General features: G+C 34.1%; 2 protein-coding genes across 2 annotated transcripts; both read right to left on the bottom strand.

Moving 5' to 3' along the window:
• Window positions 1-643: 643 nt before the first annotated feature.
• LOC123224921 (serine/threonine-protein kinase PBL34-like) lies at window positions 644-5,402 on the bottom strand. The gene is made up of 6 exons (XM_044648700.1): window positions 4,692-5,402; window positions 3,077-3,420; window positions 2,798-2,933; window positions 2,387-2,523; window positions 2,188-2,311; window positions 644-1,418 (listed from the first exon to the last, which is right to left on the bottom strand). Exons 1-6 carry the CDS (start codon window positions 4,873-4,875, stop codon window positions 826-828), a joined length of 1,518 nt encoding a protein of 505 aa, XP_044504635.1. The 5' UTR covers window positions 4,876-5,402; the 3' UTR covers window positions 644-825.
• A 5,626-nt stretch (window positions 5,403-11,028) lies between these two features.
• Window positions 11,029-12,864, bottom strand: LOC123225378 (homeobox-leucine zipper protein HAT7-like). Its single transcript, XM_044649316.1, has 3 exons — window positions 12,534-12,864; window positions 12,077-12,450; window positions 11,029-11,837 (listed from the first exon to the last, which is right to left on the bottom strand). The coding sequence occupies exons 1-3, from the start codon at window positions 12,652-12,654 to the stop codon at window positions 11,505-11,507; spliced, it is 828 nt and encodes a 275-aa protein (XP_044505251.1). The 5' UTR covers window positions 12,655-12,864; the 3' UTR covers window positions 11,029-11,504.
• Window positions 12,865-15,849: the final 2,985 nt, after the last annotated feature.

Here is a 15,849-nt window from a genome sequence, read left to right as displayed (position 1 = left end):
ACTTCACTGAATCTGTATTCTATTGTTTCATTGACAATGTAGAAGATTATTTACCAATTCTACATCATTGAAATAGAGGTTGATTTGGGTCCTCATAAATATAGGAGTTGATTTAAGCAAAACCAACCTGAATAAGGGCCAACTCGAACCTGTATTGATGTGACATCAACATGAAGTCATGTTGACATCAACACAATGGTTGAACTAAACCAACCAAACAATTGAACTATGGTTAAGAAATATTTACCTATTTCAACCTTGGATCAATTAGATTGTTATAAATTTATCAATTATCTTGTATATTCAGAGTCAAAAAATAAAAACAAAAAAGGATTCAAAAGTAAGATAAATCTTTTAAAGAATTATTGATACTTTACTTGAGTCAAGCTTTAAGTTTGCGAGCTCACTAATCTAATTATCGTCAAGCTTAAACTCACTTGAAAAGCTAACTCGAACAACTTGAGCTTAAGCTCGGCTTAGCATTAGTTAAGCCAAGCCCAGACTTGATTTACACCCCTAGCCTTGACACATAAGTATCATCATTCAACTTGCTAGTACAAATTGAATTTAGCAGATTAATGAATGATTTGAAAGTTAAGAACCTTAAGAATGCAAGCATCAAAAGAAAAAAGAACCAAGGAAATAGAGCAGGAATCTATACTTTAACACAACAGAAGACCAAGAATTATCCTTGGTTAATTTCTGTTCATGTTTAAAACTATCCCAATTTCTGACCAGAGACTTCTACTGTAACAAAATGATGTAAGGGATAACATAACTCTTTGTCCTTGATGCTTGACATTTTAGCCTGATCTAAACTAACAGTTATGGTTGATTAGCATTAAGATTCAGTGACCATTCAGGATTGTTACCAGGATTGACATTAGCCTTATTTGGTGACAAGTGAGGATTGTTACTAGGCTTGAGTGACCAGTTAGGATTGTTGCCATGATGCGGTGAGGCTTGTGGACCATTTGCTGTGGAGGCTCTTCTCATCGGTTGTGCATTCATTGATATGTTTGCCTGCACTCTAGTTCCCTGCTTCGCATTAGAGTTGGACCCTGCACGCTCCATCTGCATTGCTTGGAAGTATGAAGAAGAGGCCATGTCTGTCAGGTAAGGCAGTGGCTCAAGGGTTTCAACCACTTCACTCATAATAGGTCTAGCTTTAGGGTGTCGGCTGAGGCAGCGGGTAGCCAACTGGATTGCTTTCTGAGCACCTTTGATCGAGAAGTATCCTTCAAGGCGGGGATCCATTAGCCGGTAAAACCTTCTCCTATCTACAAGATATGGTCTTGCCCATTCAACTAGGTTATGCTCACCATTGGGTCGGTTTTTGTCCATTGATCTTCGGCCAGTCAACAGTTCAAGAAAAACCACACCAAAGCTATAGACATCGCTCTTTGATGTAAGATGCCCTGGCAAAAATTGAACTCTGTTAGCACAAACCAATTTCCATATGATTCAGATAACTAAATATTTTTTATGTTCCCATGCAATTGCAGCCAGCATCTACCAAGGGAACAAAATACATTGAGAAGATAAAATTCAACAGGTTTTCTCACGGAATAATTTCATTGATAAACCCTAAAACTAGAGAACAAGTAATTCGAAAAAAGAAATCAAGCAATGCCAAACTAAATTTAATAACAAGAAGGCTTATGCATAACTATATACCATGATTTATTATGCTACTAATACGTGTGCTGATCCAGTAATTTATTCTATCCTAAATAAGAAATAAAAGAATTGTAGTAACTGAATAATATATTGTCTACATGCGGAAATCTATCTATCAACCATTGTGATCATCGATTTTCATATGAAATAACTTCAGCTCATACCCGACTCTTCACATCCAAACACCTAAATCAAAGTGCTTCAAGGGTAAATACTTCTGTTTCAACTCCCACATCAACTACTTCTGTTTTCTTCTAAGGTATGTAGCAGGGGACAGGCGGTGAGAAGGCAAGTTAGGTATAGTAGCATTGGTGGTTGTTTACACTATATACAATATATAAACGTGGGAAAATATAAACAAGAGAACAACCGAAAACTAAAAGGCTTAGGAAACGGCGAAGGATTCTGTTCAATGTGAATAAGTTAAACCAAATGGACATTGTTGTAATCCATAATACAGATAAAACTGAACAAAAATAAAGAGACATGTTATTTAATCATGCTAACCTGTCATAACATACTCAGGGGCCGCATAACCATAAGTTCCCATTACTCGGGTAGATACATGAGTCTTATCTCCCTCAGGACCAACTTTGGCAAGTCCAAAATCAGAAAGCTTGGCATTGTAGTCCTGGATGAATGATTTAGCAAAAAGTTAGAAGTGGCATGAATAAGGAAAAAGGATAGATTATGTTGGTCTACAAACCCCATCTAATAGGATATTGGAGGTCTTGAAGTCTCGATATATCACTGGCTTTTCAGCTTCTTCATGAAGAAAGGCAAGGCCCTTTGCAGCACCAAGTGCAATTTTCATTCTAACAGACCAAGGAAGAGGCAGAGACCCTGTTCGTAAACTAAAGTTATATCCAAAAGAAATGTGAAGAAAAAATCTGCATGCAGATCATCACTTGGCCAAAAGGATTCTGTTATCCCTAGGGGATAGTTGGATGCATAAGTCTTTTATGCATTTAATTGAGAAATATGTATATTTATGATAAAGAGAGTATTTAAAAGATGCTATGGATGGTACATTCCATAATCGGTTGAGAAAATATTTATATGATGCAGTAGAAGAAATGTAACTGAAATTGTGGAATTAGTAAATACAGTTACATACTTCTAAACAGGTGATTGTCCAAGCTTCCTCGAGGCATAAACTCATACACAAGTAGCCTCTGCTCATCCTCAATGCAACAACCAATTAACTTAACCAGATTTGGATGGAGGAGCTCACCAAGAAAACTAACTTCAGCCTGCCATAAGGTGGAGATCAGAAACTTTCTTTCCATCAAAGGGACTGTCAGGATAAAATGCCTAAAAAAGAAAGCCAAATTTCCCAGCAAGATTTAAATTTATTTATATACATGAAAATAATTAAAAGATAAGGATCTCATACAAGCCATTCTTTATGACCCTGAAGTCCGTCACGGTTGAGGGTTTTTACAGCCACAGGCATACCCGTGCCAGGTTTCACTAGAGACATTCCACTTTCATTGATCCAGCCTTTATATACACGACCAAACCCACCCTCACCAAGAAGACTCTCTGGTCTAAAATTCCGCGCTGCTGACTTAAGCTCATTGTAAGAGAATTTCCGAAGCTGAGAAGAAATTTTCAGTTCTTCACGTCTGTTGGGAGTGGATGTAGTACTGAAGGTGTTGCTTGCAGTTGTAGTTGAAGACGATACCACTGGAACAACTGGTTGGTCTCGACTGTTCTCATTTGTAGATTTAATTTCCGCTGATCCACACACAAAAGAGAACAAAAAATAAAATCAGTGCTGTTAGATGCAACAGTAATCAGTTAAGATATGCATTTCTAAATCATAAACTGGATGAAGGATTAAGATACTGTTCAATCAATACATTTCAACAAATACAAGTCCATACATGTGTATATTATGAATGACAATAAATAGATTTTAACTCTGCACTTAAAGGAGCCCATACGAGTCGATGATTAAATTAAACCACCTATGAAGCATTGAATCCATAAATAGGTTGTAAGTGATTAGGAAACACTGAAGTGAATACATTTGTTAATGCTCTGGAAGGAGACAGAGTTTAATTTCCAAATTTGGTAGCAAAACTTTCATATATGTACATGGAAAAACCTATAATTTGAGCATTCCTCACCTGTGTTCGGTATATTTATATGCTTGTGAACACTACAAAAGCATTTTCCTTTAAATATGCATGAAAAATGTGTTATGCTTTCATGTTATGGAACAAACTAAAAAGCTATCACTTTCTTCAATATATCCAAAAAAACAGTTTTGAAGCACATTTTGTGCATTCAGAGAACCAATGGCTGACAAACATTGTTTCTTCCACCAAAAAAGTGGTGAAAAATGTTACTAATCAGATGCGACAAGATCTTCTAATAACTATACAGCGATCACCCTTCATAATTAATCAACGAAAAACGACAAAACAATAATTATTAGCAACTGTCTCAATTAATCTACACAATTAAACACTTACTGAACTACCATCCACCAAACATACAAAGATGGAAATCAATCACAACATAATATGCTGTATGACAAAAGAATTTGCTAACATTCTTTGGTGAGATCATTGTGCCAAATGTGCATCACATCATATGCAGAGGAAAAAGAATCAAATCGGACAAAAACACAGAACCGAATCCAACAAAAAACAAGAAACTGAATTGAACCAAATAAACCAAATCGGACAAAAACACAGAACCGAATCCAACAAAAAACAAGAAACTGAATTGAACCATATAAACATTCAACTCCAAAATACTTATCCTCATGGCACCAAACATAGACATACAGAATATGATCATAACTTTACATAGCCTGATATACAAATCACATAAATTATACAATTTTAAACCGCAATATGCCAAACAGACAAATAGTATGATAAAAAATGATATAGCCAAAGAATCAAACAGCACCTAACAACAACTAGAAGATAATGGAGTAAACAATTAAGCATTAAATATGATGAACCGATATCTAAAAAGAAGTTATATAATACCACAAGGAGTGCTAGTGCCACTAATGGAACTACCCCTTTTGGACCTGGAAGACAAGCAGTTTCCCGTAAACCTAAACTTAAACCAACACCGTGAACCAAGCTCCCCGGGTTCATCACCTTTCTTCTTTTTGTTCTTTGATTTACGAAAAGTCCCCAAATGAATAGCATGAGGACCTAATCCCATCTTCCCGAAATCCTAAAACTCAATTCTCACGCCACTAGAGCACCACATTGCGCCAAACATCAACTTCAAACAATAGTAATAATCAAAACCCACCCAGAATAAACAAACTCAAATTGCATAAAAAATTAATCAATCAATAAACCGCCATATCTAAAGACACCACCCTGCCTAAAAAACCAACCTTTTCATTCAATAATCCACAAACTCAGACACCACAAACTAAAAAGCCTTCATTTTTAACCGAAAGAACACAAAAAGAATTCAAACTCAGATTAGAAAAACAGCATGCAAATCAAAAGAACCAACATTGAGACTAAATACTAAGCGGTGGCACAGAGAGAAATAGTCAACTGAGAGCCTAAAGACACAGCAAAAAAAGCAGTAAAATTTATCGGTTATATTTGAGCTGACCAAACAAAAACAGACGCACACAAACACATCACATAAGCCAACCCACACGCAGTACAAAGTTACAGAAACAAATGTACACACGAGGTTGGCATAAAAGATTCGAAAGGGCAAGAAATGGAAGCAGAAAAATAAATCAGGACAAAAAGAGAAACATACGTTACATGAGTGAAAAGGAGAGAGTTGAGTTTGAGAGTAAAAACAAGAAACAGCAGGCAGTAAGAGCTTGAATTTCGCTATTCTCTGGTTGGCTTTTTGTGAGTTTGTGTTACAAAACCGAGCTCCTTCTGCGGTCGCCTGGACGCCCGTTTCCAGTTTTTTCTTTTTTGGTTGATTTGATTTTATATTTTATTGTTATGGATTGGATTTTACAGGATCCAACATTTACAGATAATAAAAAATTAGCCAACTCTTTTGGTGAGAAAATCTGAATGCATTAATCCAAAACACATGGTTTAAATCAGAATTTAAATATATTAATTAGGAAAACAACACCCTCGGCTTGTTTTTCAAACCAAGGCTAAGATCAGCTTGGGGTCAAACAATAGTACAATTTGGTTACGAAATGCGATGATTCTAGAAAATTTTCAGTTTTTGTTACGACCAGAAACTTTGTCCCTAAACTCAAATATAAAATAGTAAGTTCAAAATTAAATTTGATTAGCTTGATCGATAGAAAGAAAAATCTTTTGAAAATCCATAAAAATCTGTTTAAAAAAAAAAAAGATTAAGAATTGCAATGGGAAGAAATGATCACAAGATGGACAAGTTGTGTGTGGCAACGAATTGTCGGAAATATATATTGGATTTACAAGTGTGAAGATTGAAACTCATGTTACACAAAACTAATTGGTGGCTTATGTTAAGGTCCAATCTATAACACTTATATATCACTCATTTTAGTTAAGTTTATTAGATGTGGGACTCTCTCTTTGAGTCTCTAACACCCCCGCTTAAGTGCAAGCACCTAGGTGAACACTTAGACTGTTAAACCCGTCGTTTCGCTTGTGCTTTGATACCATATCGGAAATATATATTGGACTTACAAGTGTGAAGATTGAAACTCATGTTACATAAAACCAATTGGCTTATGTTAAGGTTTAATCTATAACACTTATATACCACTCATTTTAGTTAAGTTTATTAGATGTGAGACTCTCTCTTTGAGTCTCCAACAGCTATTACTAAAAGTAGGAATTTATCATGGTTGAACTGAAATTCTGTCTATTGCAGATTGGAATTCCAGCTACGTCCTGGACGAGAGAGCTTGAGGGATTCTACTGATATATGAATGCAGAATTGTTCAGAAGCATTATAGTTTGTTGGGCCTACATTTCGGACATTGGGTTTTCCAAACGTTAGAGGCTTAATCTTGCAAAATCAACTGGCTTGCCTTCTTTTTCCGGCTGACTCAATGAATTGGGGCCGCGTCATGTTAAGTTTGAGTTAATTTGAATTTGTCAAAAAATATAATCATAGTTTGATAGTAAAATTCATAATGTTATTTGTATAAAAAATAGTATCATCTGAAGATGACTAGTGTAGCTAGTGGCTTAAATAGGGTTAATCGAACTCAAATTATATTATCTAACTGAAACTTTAACTTCAATTCAGTGCAGTTTCAATCCTAATTTGTATAATGCACTTTTATCAGTTCTCTGGAGCATGACCTCTAAATGACAAGTTGCTGTGTAAGTAAGTCTTTGGTCTGAGATCTCAAGTCATTGGGATAATGTTGCAGCTCCTGGAGAAGTTGATCGATCATTCTTGAAAATGGATAGCCTCATCCTGATACCGCAGGAACTGAGCTGACAGTTCTAAACCCATAAATTGTTTATCATGTGTGAAAGACTTATCTTCGTACAACAACATTGTAATACTCCAAGTTCGAGTGTTAATATAAATTTATTCTCTCTCTTTTGTAAATTATCTTTAAAAAATAAAATTGTGAAACCAATAAAAATTAAAATAGATAATACCTCATAATTTTAAATAATCATTATATACTTATCAAAACAGTATCAATAACAATCTCGTTTATGACAATAATAACAAGTGCTTGTTTGAAACTCCTGATTTAAGAATTTACAGTCTTGAATCAATATAAATTAATTGTTTCACTCTTACAAAACAACTTTTCAAGAAAAAAGTTAAAGTGGACAATATCAAATCTCTTCAATTGGTGGTCATGTTGATATTAAAAATCTTACAAAAATCAAAGTTTTTGATCAATATAAATTTATTATCTCTTTCTTTCCCATAAGAGGTCTCTTAAGGACAAAAACCAAATCAGACAACACCTCCCAACAACATCATCCATTACTACTGTACATGTGTATTAAGATTTATGGAAACTCATGTGAGGTCATATCAGGAAAAGATTGTTCTTCATAGAATGACCAGAAAATGCAAATTATTATGTATAATGTATCCCATGAGAGACCAATGAAGCAGGTGGTTTGAACTTGCTCAGAAAAAAAAAAAAAGTGTTCTCAGCCAACCACCATCTGGTACTCATTGATGGCAATGAATTATTGGCACATGAATGTAGAAATAGAAGTGACCATTCTTTGCAGTCATTGCAAGCCACATACAAACATTAACAGCAAGTGAAAAACAAATTGAAATTCTGCAGCTAGTACTCAGTACACCTGTCTCCTGTCTACCGCATGCAAACATTATTAATCGCATGATATAATTGAGTCCATAGAAATTTAACAATCTCTTCTACCGATGTCTTGTTACGCGTTTTTGAATTATAAAGCACATCAAAACTAGAAGAAAGTAATTAAGGGAATCAAATTGCTAGAAGGTAACAGTCCTTGAATATGCTGTGGATAAGTGCCAAAGGAAGTAACAATGAAAAAATAAAATTATTTAAGCCAGTGAATGCTTAAAATTTAAAGAATGTACGCTGGATCCCAACTAGGCTCAAGCTCAGATCTATGTTCAGTTCGAACTCTCTTGTCATACAAAAAATCTGACTTGTTGGAGGTTCTTCTTCTTCTTCACATTTGCAGCCAAAAATTAAACATAAAGGCTGAATGTTATATTGTTATTTTACATGTGTTAAACTAAAATTTTTAAATATCAAGAGGGTCAGTTGACCTACTCCATTGCTGCAATTTTTCCTCTCCTACAATGATTTGAATAAGCAAAGCTCAATCTTGAGCAGACCATTTTGGATTTAAACTCGAACCCCAATCGAATCTCTAATCCCAACATGTTGTAATAGGATTCAACTTGGATCTTAGCAGAAAATAAAAATTTTCAAAATTATCATTCTCCCTCATTCAAAGAAAACTTTTCCATCAAAGAAGGCATTCAAAAGCCCTGGCAACTGATGTAGACAAGTTTGAATACTCATTTAGAAAACATGAGCAGGTTTGACCACATCAAACAGGTGAAACTTGAATCCAGTGACTAAGTCAATACTTTGTTAAATTTCTATAAATTTCGCTGCATCTAAAATAGGGTTAATATGTTTGAACTGATAGAGTGAATAGTTCTATTGCAGAAAATAGTACCGTGAAAGCCAAAACATACCCAGGAAATGTGTTATTTGCTAGGGTTGAAATAAGGAAAACCAGGAGATTCTTCCATGAAATGAAAGTTAAATGGTGATGAAGAGAGATCTTTTTGTTTCTATTTTAAGATTATGATAATTGGCCAATCTCTCAATCATGTCTCCTGCAACAAGTCTTCCACAAATTATATTTTTGAATTACACTTCGAAAGCTAGACGTTAATATTAGAGATTTGGAGTAGACACCATTCAAGCTGGTTTAGACTGAACAAGTTGATTTAGAGTTCCAACTTAATAAGTCGACTCAAGATCGACTTGTCTTTTTATTTAGTAACATTGCCATTAATACTATTCACCTCTAGCTTTGAGGATATTGTCCACATCGTTGGCCGCATTTCGGTGATATTGTGCACTATTTTAAACAAGCTCAAACTAAGCATTATACCATCGATAGGGCAGCTCAGTTTGAATCAAATATACTTTTTTTAAAGAATTCAAAATTGTATAAATCTTACACCAAAAACTTTATTTTTTCAATTTGAAATCCAAATCTTGTCATTTACATTGAGATCCTAACAGATATATGAAATCCTCACATCCCTTTGCTTCGTATTTTGTAATCGAGACCACAAACATGCCAAGAATTTCGCCTAATTTATTTGATGATTCTTTTGTATTATATATAATTGAATCTACATGTAAATATACTAACTGACTATTGTGTCATAACTCCAAAAGGCCAAAGTCAAAATTAATGGGGATTTCTTAAGAGATTAAACATCATTTAATGATCAGTCTATCTTCTTGCTCTTCGCTAGGAAATACAGCAGAATCTATATCAATGGAAAGAAACAAATGAAATACCTAACTAATTATGAAAATATTGTTTGGTTTGGATATAGGTCTAATTAGGTTTTTGTTTTGACAACTCAATTTATAGGTAACATCCCTGTTGTGCTTTGTGATTGGGACAGGGATGTTGTCTAGAGGATTACATTCATCTGTAAATTAATATTTTCATAGGTTTACCCTATCATTATTTAAGAGAACAAATGTGATACCTTTAGGCAAATCTCATATCAATAAAGCATGAGAGAGATGTTGGGTCTATTTATACTCTATCTATGTATCCCACATCGGTTAGTGGTGGAAGAATTTGACTGGTTAAATAGCTTGTGAGCTCTTTAAATTATTAAGACATATTTTGGGTTACAAAGCCTAAAAAGCAAACTTATGATAGACTGTATGTTTGGATAATATCTTGACAGTAAATCAGGTTATTGGATTAGGGATATTACAACAAATATCATAACTCAAGATATCTTATGCTTTAAACACATAAATCTATTATAATTTAGGGTGCTAAAGTTTTGAATGAAACTATGGGTAACTAAAGGTGGCAAATAATGAACGAGAAGTGAAAAATTAACTGAAACATAAAGTCATTGAACGAGAAAGAAAGGTGAATTGATGAATGATAGAAAAATGGTTGTAGGTATTAAGTCAATGGTTTGATTTACAATTTGTTTTTAGATTTTATAACGTAGATAATATCTGAACATCTAAAAGATCATTAATCATTTTATCTTTTACATGTCCAATGTCTCTTTTATGATTTTTTCAGCATTCACCTCTCACAAATCTTAATATCCCCTGCCATTTTTAAATGATAGCATGGCTAGCTAGTTAGAGGTGGCAAATAATGACTAGAAGTGAACAATGACTAAGACATAGAGACAGTGAAAGAGAGAGAGAGTAGGATTGATGAATGATAGAGAAGCGGTGACAGTAGGTCACATGGATATCCCACAGATAGGGCTGCACAGTTGGATACTTTCTCATGTCAGATTAAAAAATATACAAAAGTTCCTCTCACCAAATTAAATAAGAAAGGAAGACCCTTTTTTTAACCTCTCTATATTGTTCTCTTCTCTAACCATCTCCTTGGCAGCTTTCCTCTTGGAATGTGTGCTCAGAATCTACCACCACCTCTTTTAATTTATTTTTGATGCTTTCATTTTTAACTCTCAACTAGATTTTGCTTTCTGATTTACGAAGTCAGCCTGTTTTTTCTTCTAAATACTATTATTTTTTCTTGAGGAGAGTCTGATTTAAATTGGAATATTTATTTTGCGTCTAATAGGGAATCATCTTTTTTATTTAGTTACGTTTTAAATCAATCAAAACTAAGTAGAAGAAAATCTCAAATCAAAACTGAATAGAAGAAAATCTGAAACTCATATTTGCCCCTCAGCTACAGGGCTACTTACTGAAACATCATGATTCCAAAGCACCAACAACAATTAAAAAGATTTAAACAATATTTTGAGAGAATCCCCTCCTTTAAAAAAAAAAAAAAAAATTCATGGCCCATGCTACATGCCAGAGCTGGAAAACCACTCACTGGCACATGTACCTTAATCAAAAATAAGAAAAATAAAATAAAATTTAGACTACGATCCAACCTAGCAAATGTGTCACAATTCATCAATGTATGGGAAGAAAAAAAGTGTATTATTCGTAGCCAACATATTCCCCATACTCATTTCCAGTCCAATGTGTTCAGTTCAAGAGGACAACTTCTGATTTTCCTCTTAATAACCTCAGTAAGCCACAGATGAATCATCAAGTAATGGTTGCTGTCCATTTAGTGTGGTTTTTTTTTTTTTTTTGGTTTCTGAGACATGACTTGGTTTCAATGGAAATTGTGTTGCTCAGACCATTGCCAGAACCCTTGCTGTTCTTCAATGCCATTGAACATGTTGCAGAAGCTTTCATCTTGAACCATTTGATCCATTTTCATGTCTGGTCTTGCTGAGGCCTGATCATAACGTTGAGTCATGTTTGTTGGCCTAATCGATGAAGGAAAGAGCTGTTTGCTGCTTAAATGAGAAGACACTGGGCTTGTTATAACTGCTGTTGTTGAGATATCTAAGTTGACATCAGAACAATTGTCACTGCCATTGCTCCCTTCAGTTTCTTTCTTCAGATTAACTTCAGTTGGATCTTTCTTTTTTAGAGAAAGTAACTGTATCATTGAAATCAAGCAATCAAATAATAAGATTTAAATAATTATGTTCCTGCAAAGCAGTTCTGGCACCTGACACCCCAAAGTTATGATCAACTAATCAACGAAAAATACTAAATTAAGGAACTTAATGGCCTTTCATATCATTTATTAATCATCCTCTCATCTATATTGGATCATGAGCTCAGAAGCTTAAAAATAACAAAAGATCAAGAGGATGTAACAGGCTTTGTTCTTACCTCCGCATGAAGCTTCTTGTTCTGAGATTGAAGGGCATCATTATCTGCCTTGAGAGCTTCAAACTGTTTCTTCAAAACTTCATAATCTTTCTCCAACTGTTTAGTCTTCCACCTAGCTCTCCTATTCTGGAACCAGATGGCTATCTGTCTTGGTTGTAGGCCTAAAGCCCTAGCCAGCTGCATTTTTCTCTCGGGTTCAAGTTTATTTCCCGACTCAAAGCTCTTCTCAAGTGCCTTAACTTGTTCCAAGTTGAGCCTCTTCTTCTTCTCCCCCATCTGTGATCCATCATCAGACAAGTCTTCATCTCCATGCACATCTTCACACCTGTCAACCCCAGAAAGCGACATCGATCTCTTCATCATAAACGGTGCACCTACACCGCAACAAAAACACATAATCAAACATAAACAATCAAAAATATGTATAAAAATATATCTAAATGTTGACATATTATACCATGGAAGAATTGAGGGGGGCAAGAAGGGAGGGAATTGAGGGAAGCTGGAGAAGGGAGATGGTGATCATGAGAGTCTTCATGGGATTGGAACATGAAACTATGCTGAGGTGGGAAGGCCATGTGTCAAATGCAAAGGAACAAAACAAGGGACATGCCCGAAAGAGAGGTTGAGTTGAGGGCTGGTCGGGTGGGGGGTCTGGCTAAAATTAAAAGGAGGGAGATGCTATTGAGAGTGTTTTATGGACTGAGTTCGATGGTGTGACAGGTTATAGGAAAAGGACATATAGAGGGATGATGGCTGCAGAGACCGAAAGACAGCGATTTTGAGGTTGAGAGAGAGAGAGAGGTGCAAATTGCTTGATATATCAGGCTCAGAGAGAGGAGAGAGAGGAGCCTTCCTGGACCCATCCCTTTGATATGGAGTCTGTCTCTTTCAGATACACATGTTTGGCACACAATTTGCAATAAAAATTTATACAAAGTCTAGCTTATTCTTCTCCATGATTGGAATTCTTTCATTTCTCATCCACAAAGTGCTCATTGTTACTGTCTAAGCTTTAGTAATTAACCTCTGATATTGCTTCTCATCATCTGCCTTGGTTTATCCTCTAAGGTGATTCTTTTCTTTACTATCTCTCAGGAAGGGCTGGATTCCATCGAGACAAAATAAGGTTTAATTTGAAATCGATTTAAATTCAAAAAACTCTATTTAAGATCAATCAATTATGATTCAAACTCGATTTGAAAATAATTTACTTTTAAATTTAATATGAATCATCTCATACTTAGATCTTCATGTCAACCTATTATTCTATAAGAGTCTTGGGTTGCAACTGAGTTTTGACACTAATGTTAAGTGTTATTAAATTTTTTTTACTCTAAAAACTAATTTAAAGAGTGAGACTTTTTATTACCTTTATAAACTATTCTTTAACTCTTTTCTCAACTGATGTGAAACAATTCAATAAGATTAATTTATTCTTAACTTATTTATAAAAACAAACTTAGTCTTTAGTTCAAACTTAATTTATTCAGTTTAAACTCAAATAGCTCTCGGTCGTAATCCAACTCACTCTCAAATCACATATAGCATTTTGTGTGCAGTATACTAATTAGCATTTCCGTAAATTCCAGCAAGATTATTTGGCTGACATAATCGACGACATAAGAAGGAATAATTGGGATTAGGTGTCAAAAGAAGAAAGAGTAGAAGAAGGAAGAAAGCATTAAAAGAGATAATCCTTCTTAGCTATTCTTAGTTGCCACTGAAATCCATTATCACAAGTGAGGCACAGGCCATGTGTGACGAGGAAACCTGGCAACATGAAAATCCAGAATCCAAGGGAAGAAATTAATAGACTATTAATTGCATTACTTGTCTCTCTCTCTCTCTCTCACTCCACCCATTCTATAAACATTCACCTCTACAGAGTGGACCTTTTCATGCACCAGTCTCGCCATATTTGCTGGAGAATTTCGGTTATTTTGTATATATAAACATGGGATAGCATCCGCGGAAGGTATCAAACAATTGCCTTTTTCTATTGAAGAAATCAACTCTTTTTTTTTTTATATATTAAAGATATTGAATTTTCATATTTTCATATTCATAATATTGAAATATCATTTTTTTTTCTATGAAAAGACCAAATTTTAGTGTTTTTATTAAAAAAATCAAACTATTAAAATTTTTTATTAAACTGACGAAACTTTTAAATTCTTTTATTAAACTTTTATTGCAACCTATTAAAGATATCAAACTAATAACTTTGTTTTCAAAATAAAATAAACAATATTGATTATACTTGTTTGATACATTTAATAGAAAATACTGATAATTTAATTTTTTTTATAAAAAGATCTAAAATTTCAATTTTTTTAATAAATAAATATATATATATATATATATATATATATATATATATATATATATATATATATATATATATATATATATATATATATATATATATATATATGAAAAATATACCTTCAGTAATGTTATCCTTATATTAAAAAATAAAATCTCTTACCACCTCTTAAGGGTATATACAATTTGAACGATCGATTTATATTATATATGTGATTCAATTTAAGATTGACTCGTTTGTTTATCCGATAATATTATTAATCTCATTAGAGACATAGTTCACCTCTTCGAAGACACTATTCATACCATGAACAAGTTTAAAATTAAACTTAAATTGGACATTATAACTACAATCCAAACTCAAATTCACCCCTAGCTCGACTCAACTTAGATTGAATCATCCACCACCATCATGTCCTCCTCCTCCTCCTCCTCCTCCTCCTATCCATATAAAATTTTTCTGGTAAAAGAGGGAAAGAAAGAAAAGAAAGTGTATCTCTCCATATAAAAATTTTCCAGCCGGTGAAGGAGAGAAAGAAAAGAAAGGGAAATTGTTGTGGGTGCTTTCGTTTTTGTGTTTTTATTTGTCAAATGAGTCTTACAAAACTGGGTCCTACAAGCACTGCCTTTTAGCCTGTCCTACAACAAGCTCTTCACATGCCCTTATTGGGATTAAGTTTAAGGGTACCTCGTTAGATTAGGGTGGATCCATGTTATTCCTTGTTGCTCACCTCAATATTTATTAAACAAGAGACCTTTCTGAATCTTCTCCACATGCCCTCCTGTTCCCATGTGCCCTTGCTTTCCTTCACCTTCTTCTCTCTCTTTCCTTCAATTTTTTTACTTTAAATGTTTCTTCTAATCTTCAACCAAACAATATTTTTAATATTAATTGTTTAGTATTTGTGCTACACGCACACTTTTATCTTTCAACTTATCTCTTTTGATCCATTGATTATCAAATTGACATTTAATTTCATGTTATAAATATGCATGCTGGTTTTATATTGTTAGTATCATTGAACTATGAGATTCATTGGTCTTGGAAAGTTGATTATACAACAATGATATTCATGTTCATTCCACTATTTTAAAACCCAGATTGTACCAATCGATTCAACAATGATATTGGGCTTTTTGTTGCCCCTATCATCCTTGCCATTTCGGTGTTTGAAATCCAGTCCAGAATTCCTAAGAAACCCATTTTGGAGCCCAGAGAAATGGGTTTTGGGCATTGGATGGGCTTTTGAAATGAGCTTTCTCTTCAAATTTGATTGTACATTTATGGCCCATCAAATGTCAACAGCAGAACTTGACCCACCCAATTACGAAGCTTGCTTTTATTCTTCAATTTCCTGATAATTGTTTTTTTTTTTTTCATTTATTGCTGCACTTATAATATGTGGTCAGAGTTACTTTCAGCCAATTTTCGTGCATCGGGATTA

This window comes from Mangifera indica, chromosome 9, assembly GCF_011075055.1.
Source record: "Mangifera indica cultivar Alphonso chromosome 9, CATAS_Mindica_2.1, whole genome shotgun sequence".
In the NCBI taxonomy this organism is placed as follows: domain Eukaryota; kingdom Viridiplantae; phylum Streptophyta; class Magnoliopsida; order Sapindales; family Anacardiaceae; genus Mangifera; species Mangifera indica.
Note: the sequence above shows the minus strand (reverse complement) of the source record. Positions and strands in the feature narration are given on the sequence as shown.

Bases quoted from the DNA above. Each gene is read 5' to 3' on its own strand.
- LOC123224921 (XM_044648700.1), bottom strand. From the start codon at position 4,875: ATGGGATTAGGTCCTCATGCTATTCATTTGGGGACTTTTCGTAAATCA. The intron at 2,312-2,386 runs GTTTGTAGACCA...TCATTCATCCAG, and splicing joins CCAATATCCTATTAGATGGG to GACTACAATGCCAAGCTTTC. The intron at 1,419-2,187 runs GTTAGCATGATT...AATTTTTGCCAG, and splicing joins CCCTGAGTATGTTATGACAG to GGCATCTTACATCAAAGAGC.
- LOC123225378 (XM_044649316.1), bottom strand. From the start codon at position 12,654: ATGGCCTTCCCACCTCAGCATAGTTTCATGTTCCAATCCCATGAAGAC. The intron at 12,451-12,533 runs GTATAATATGTC...GTTGCGGTGTAG, and splicing joins CCCCCCTCAATTCTTCCATG to GTGCACCGTTTATGATGAAG. The intron at 11,838-12,076 runs GTAAGAACAAAG...TCAATGATACAG, and splicing joins ACAAGAAGCTTCATGCGGAG to TTACTTTCTCTAAAAAAGAA.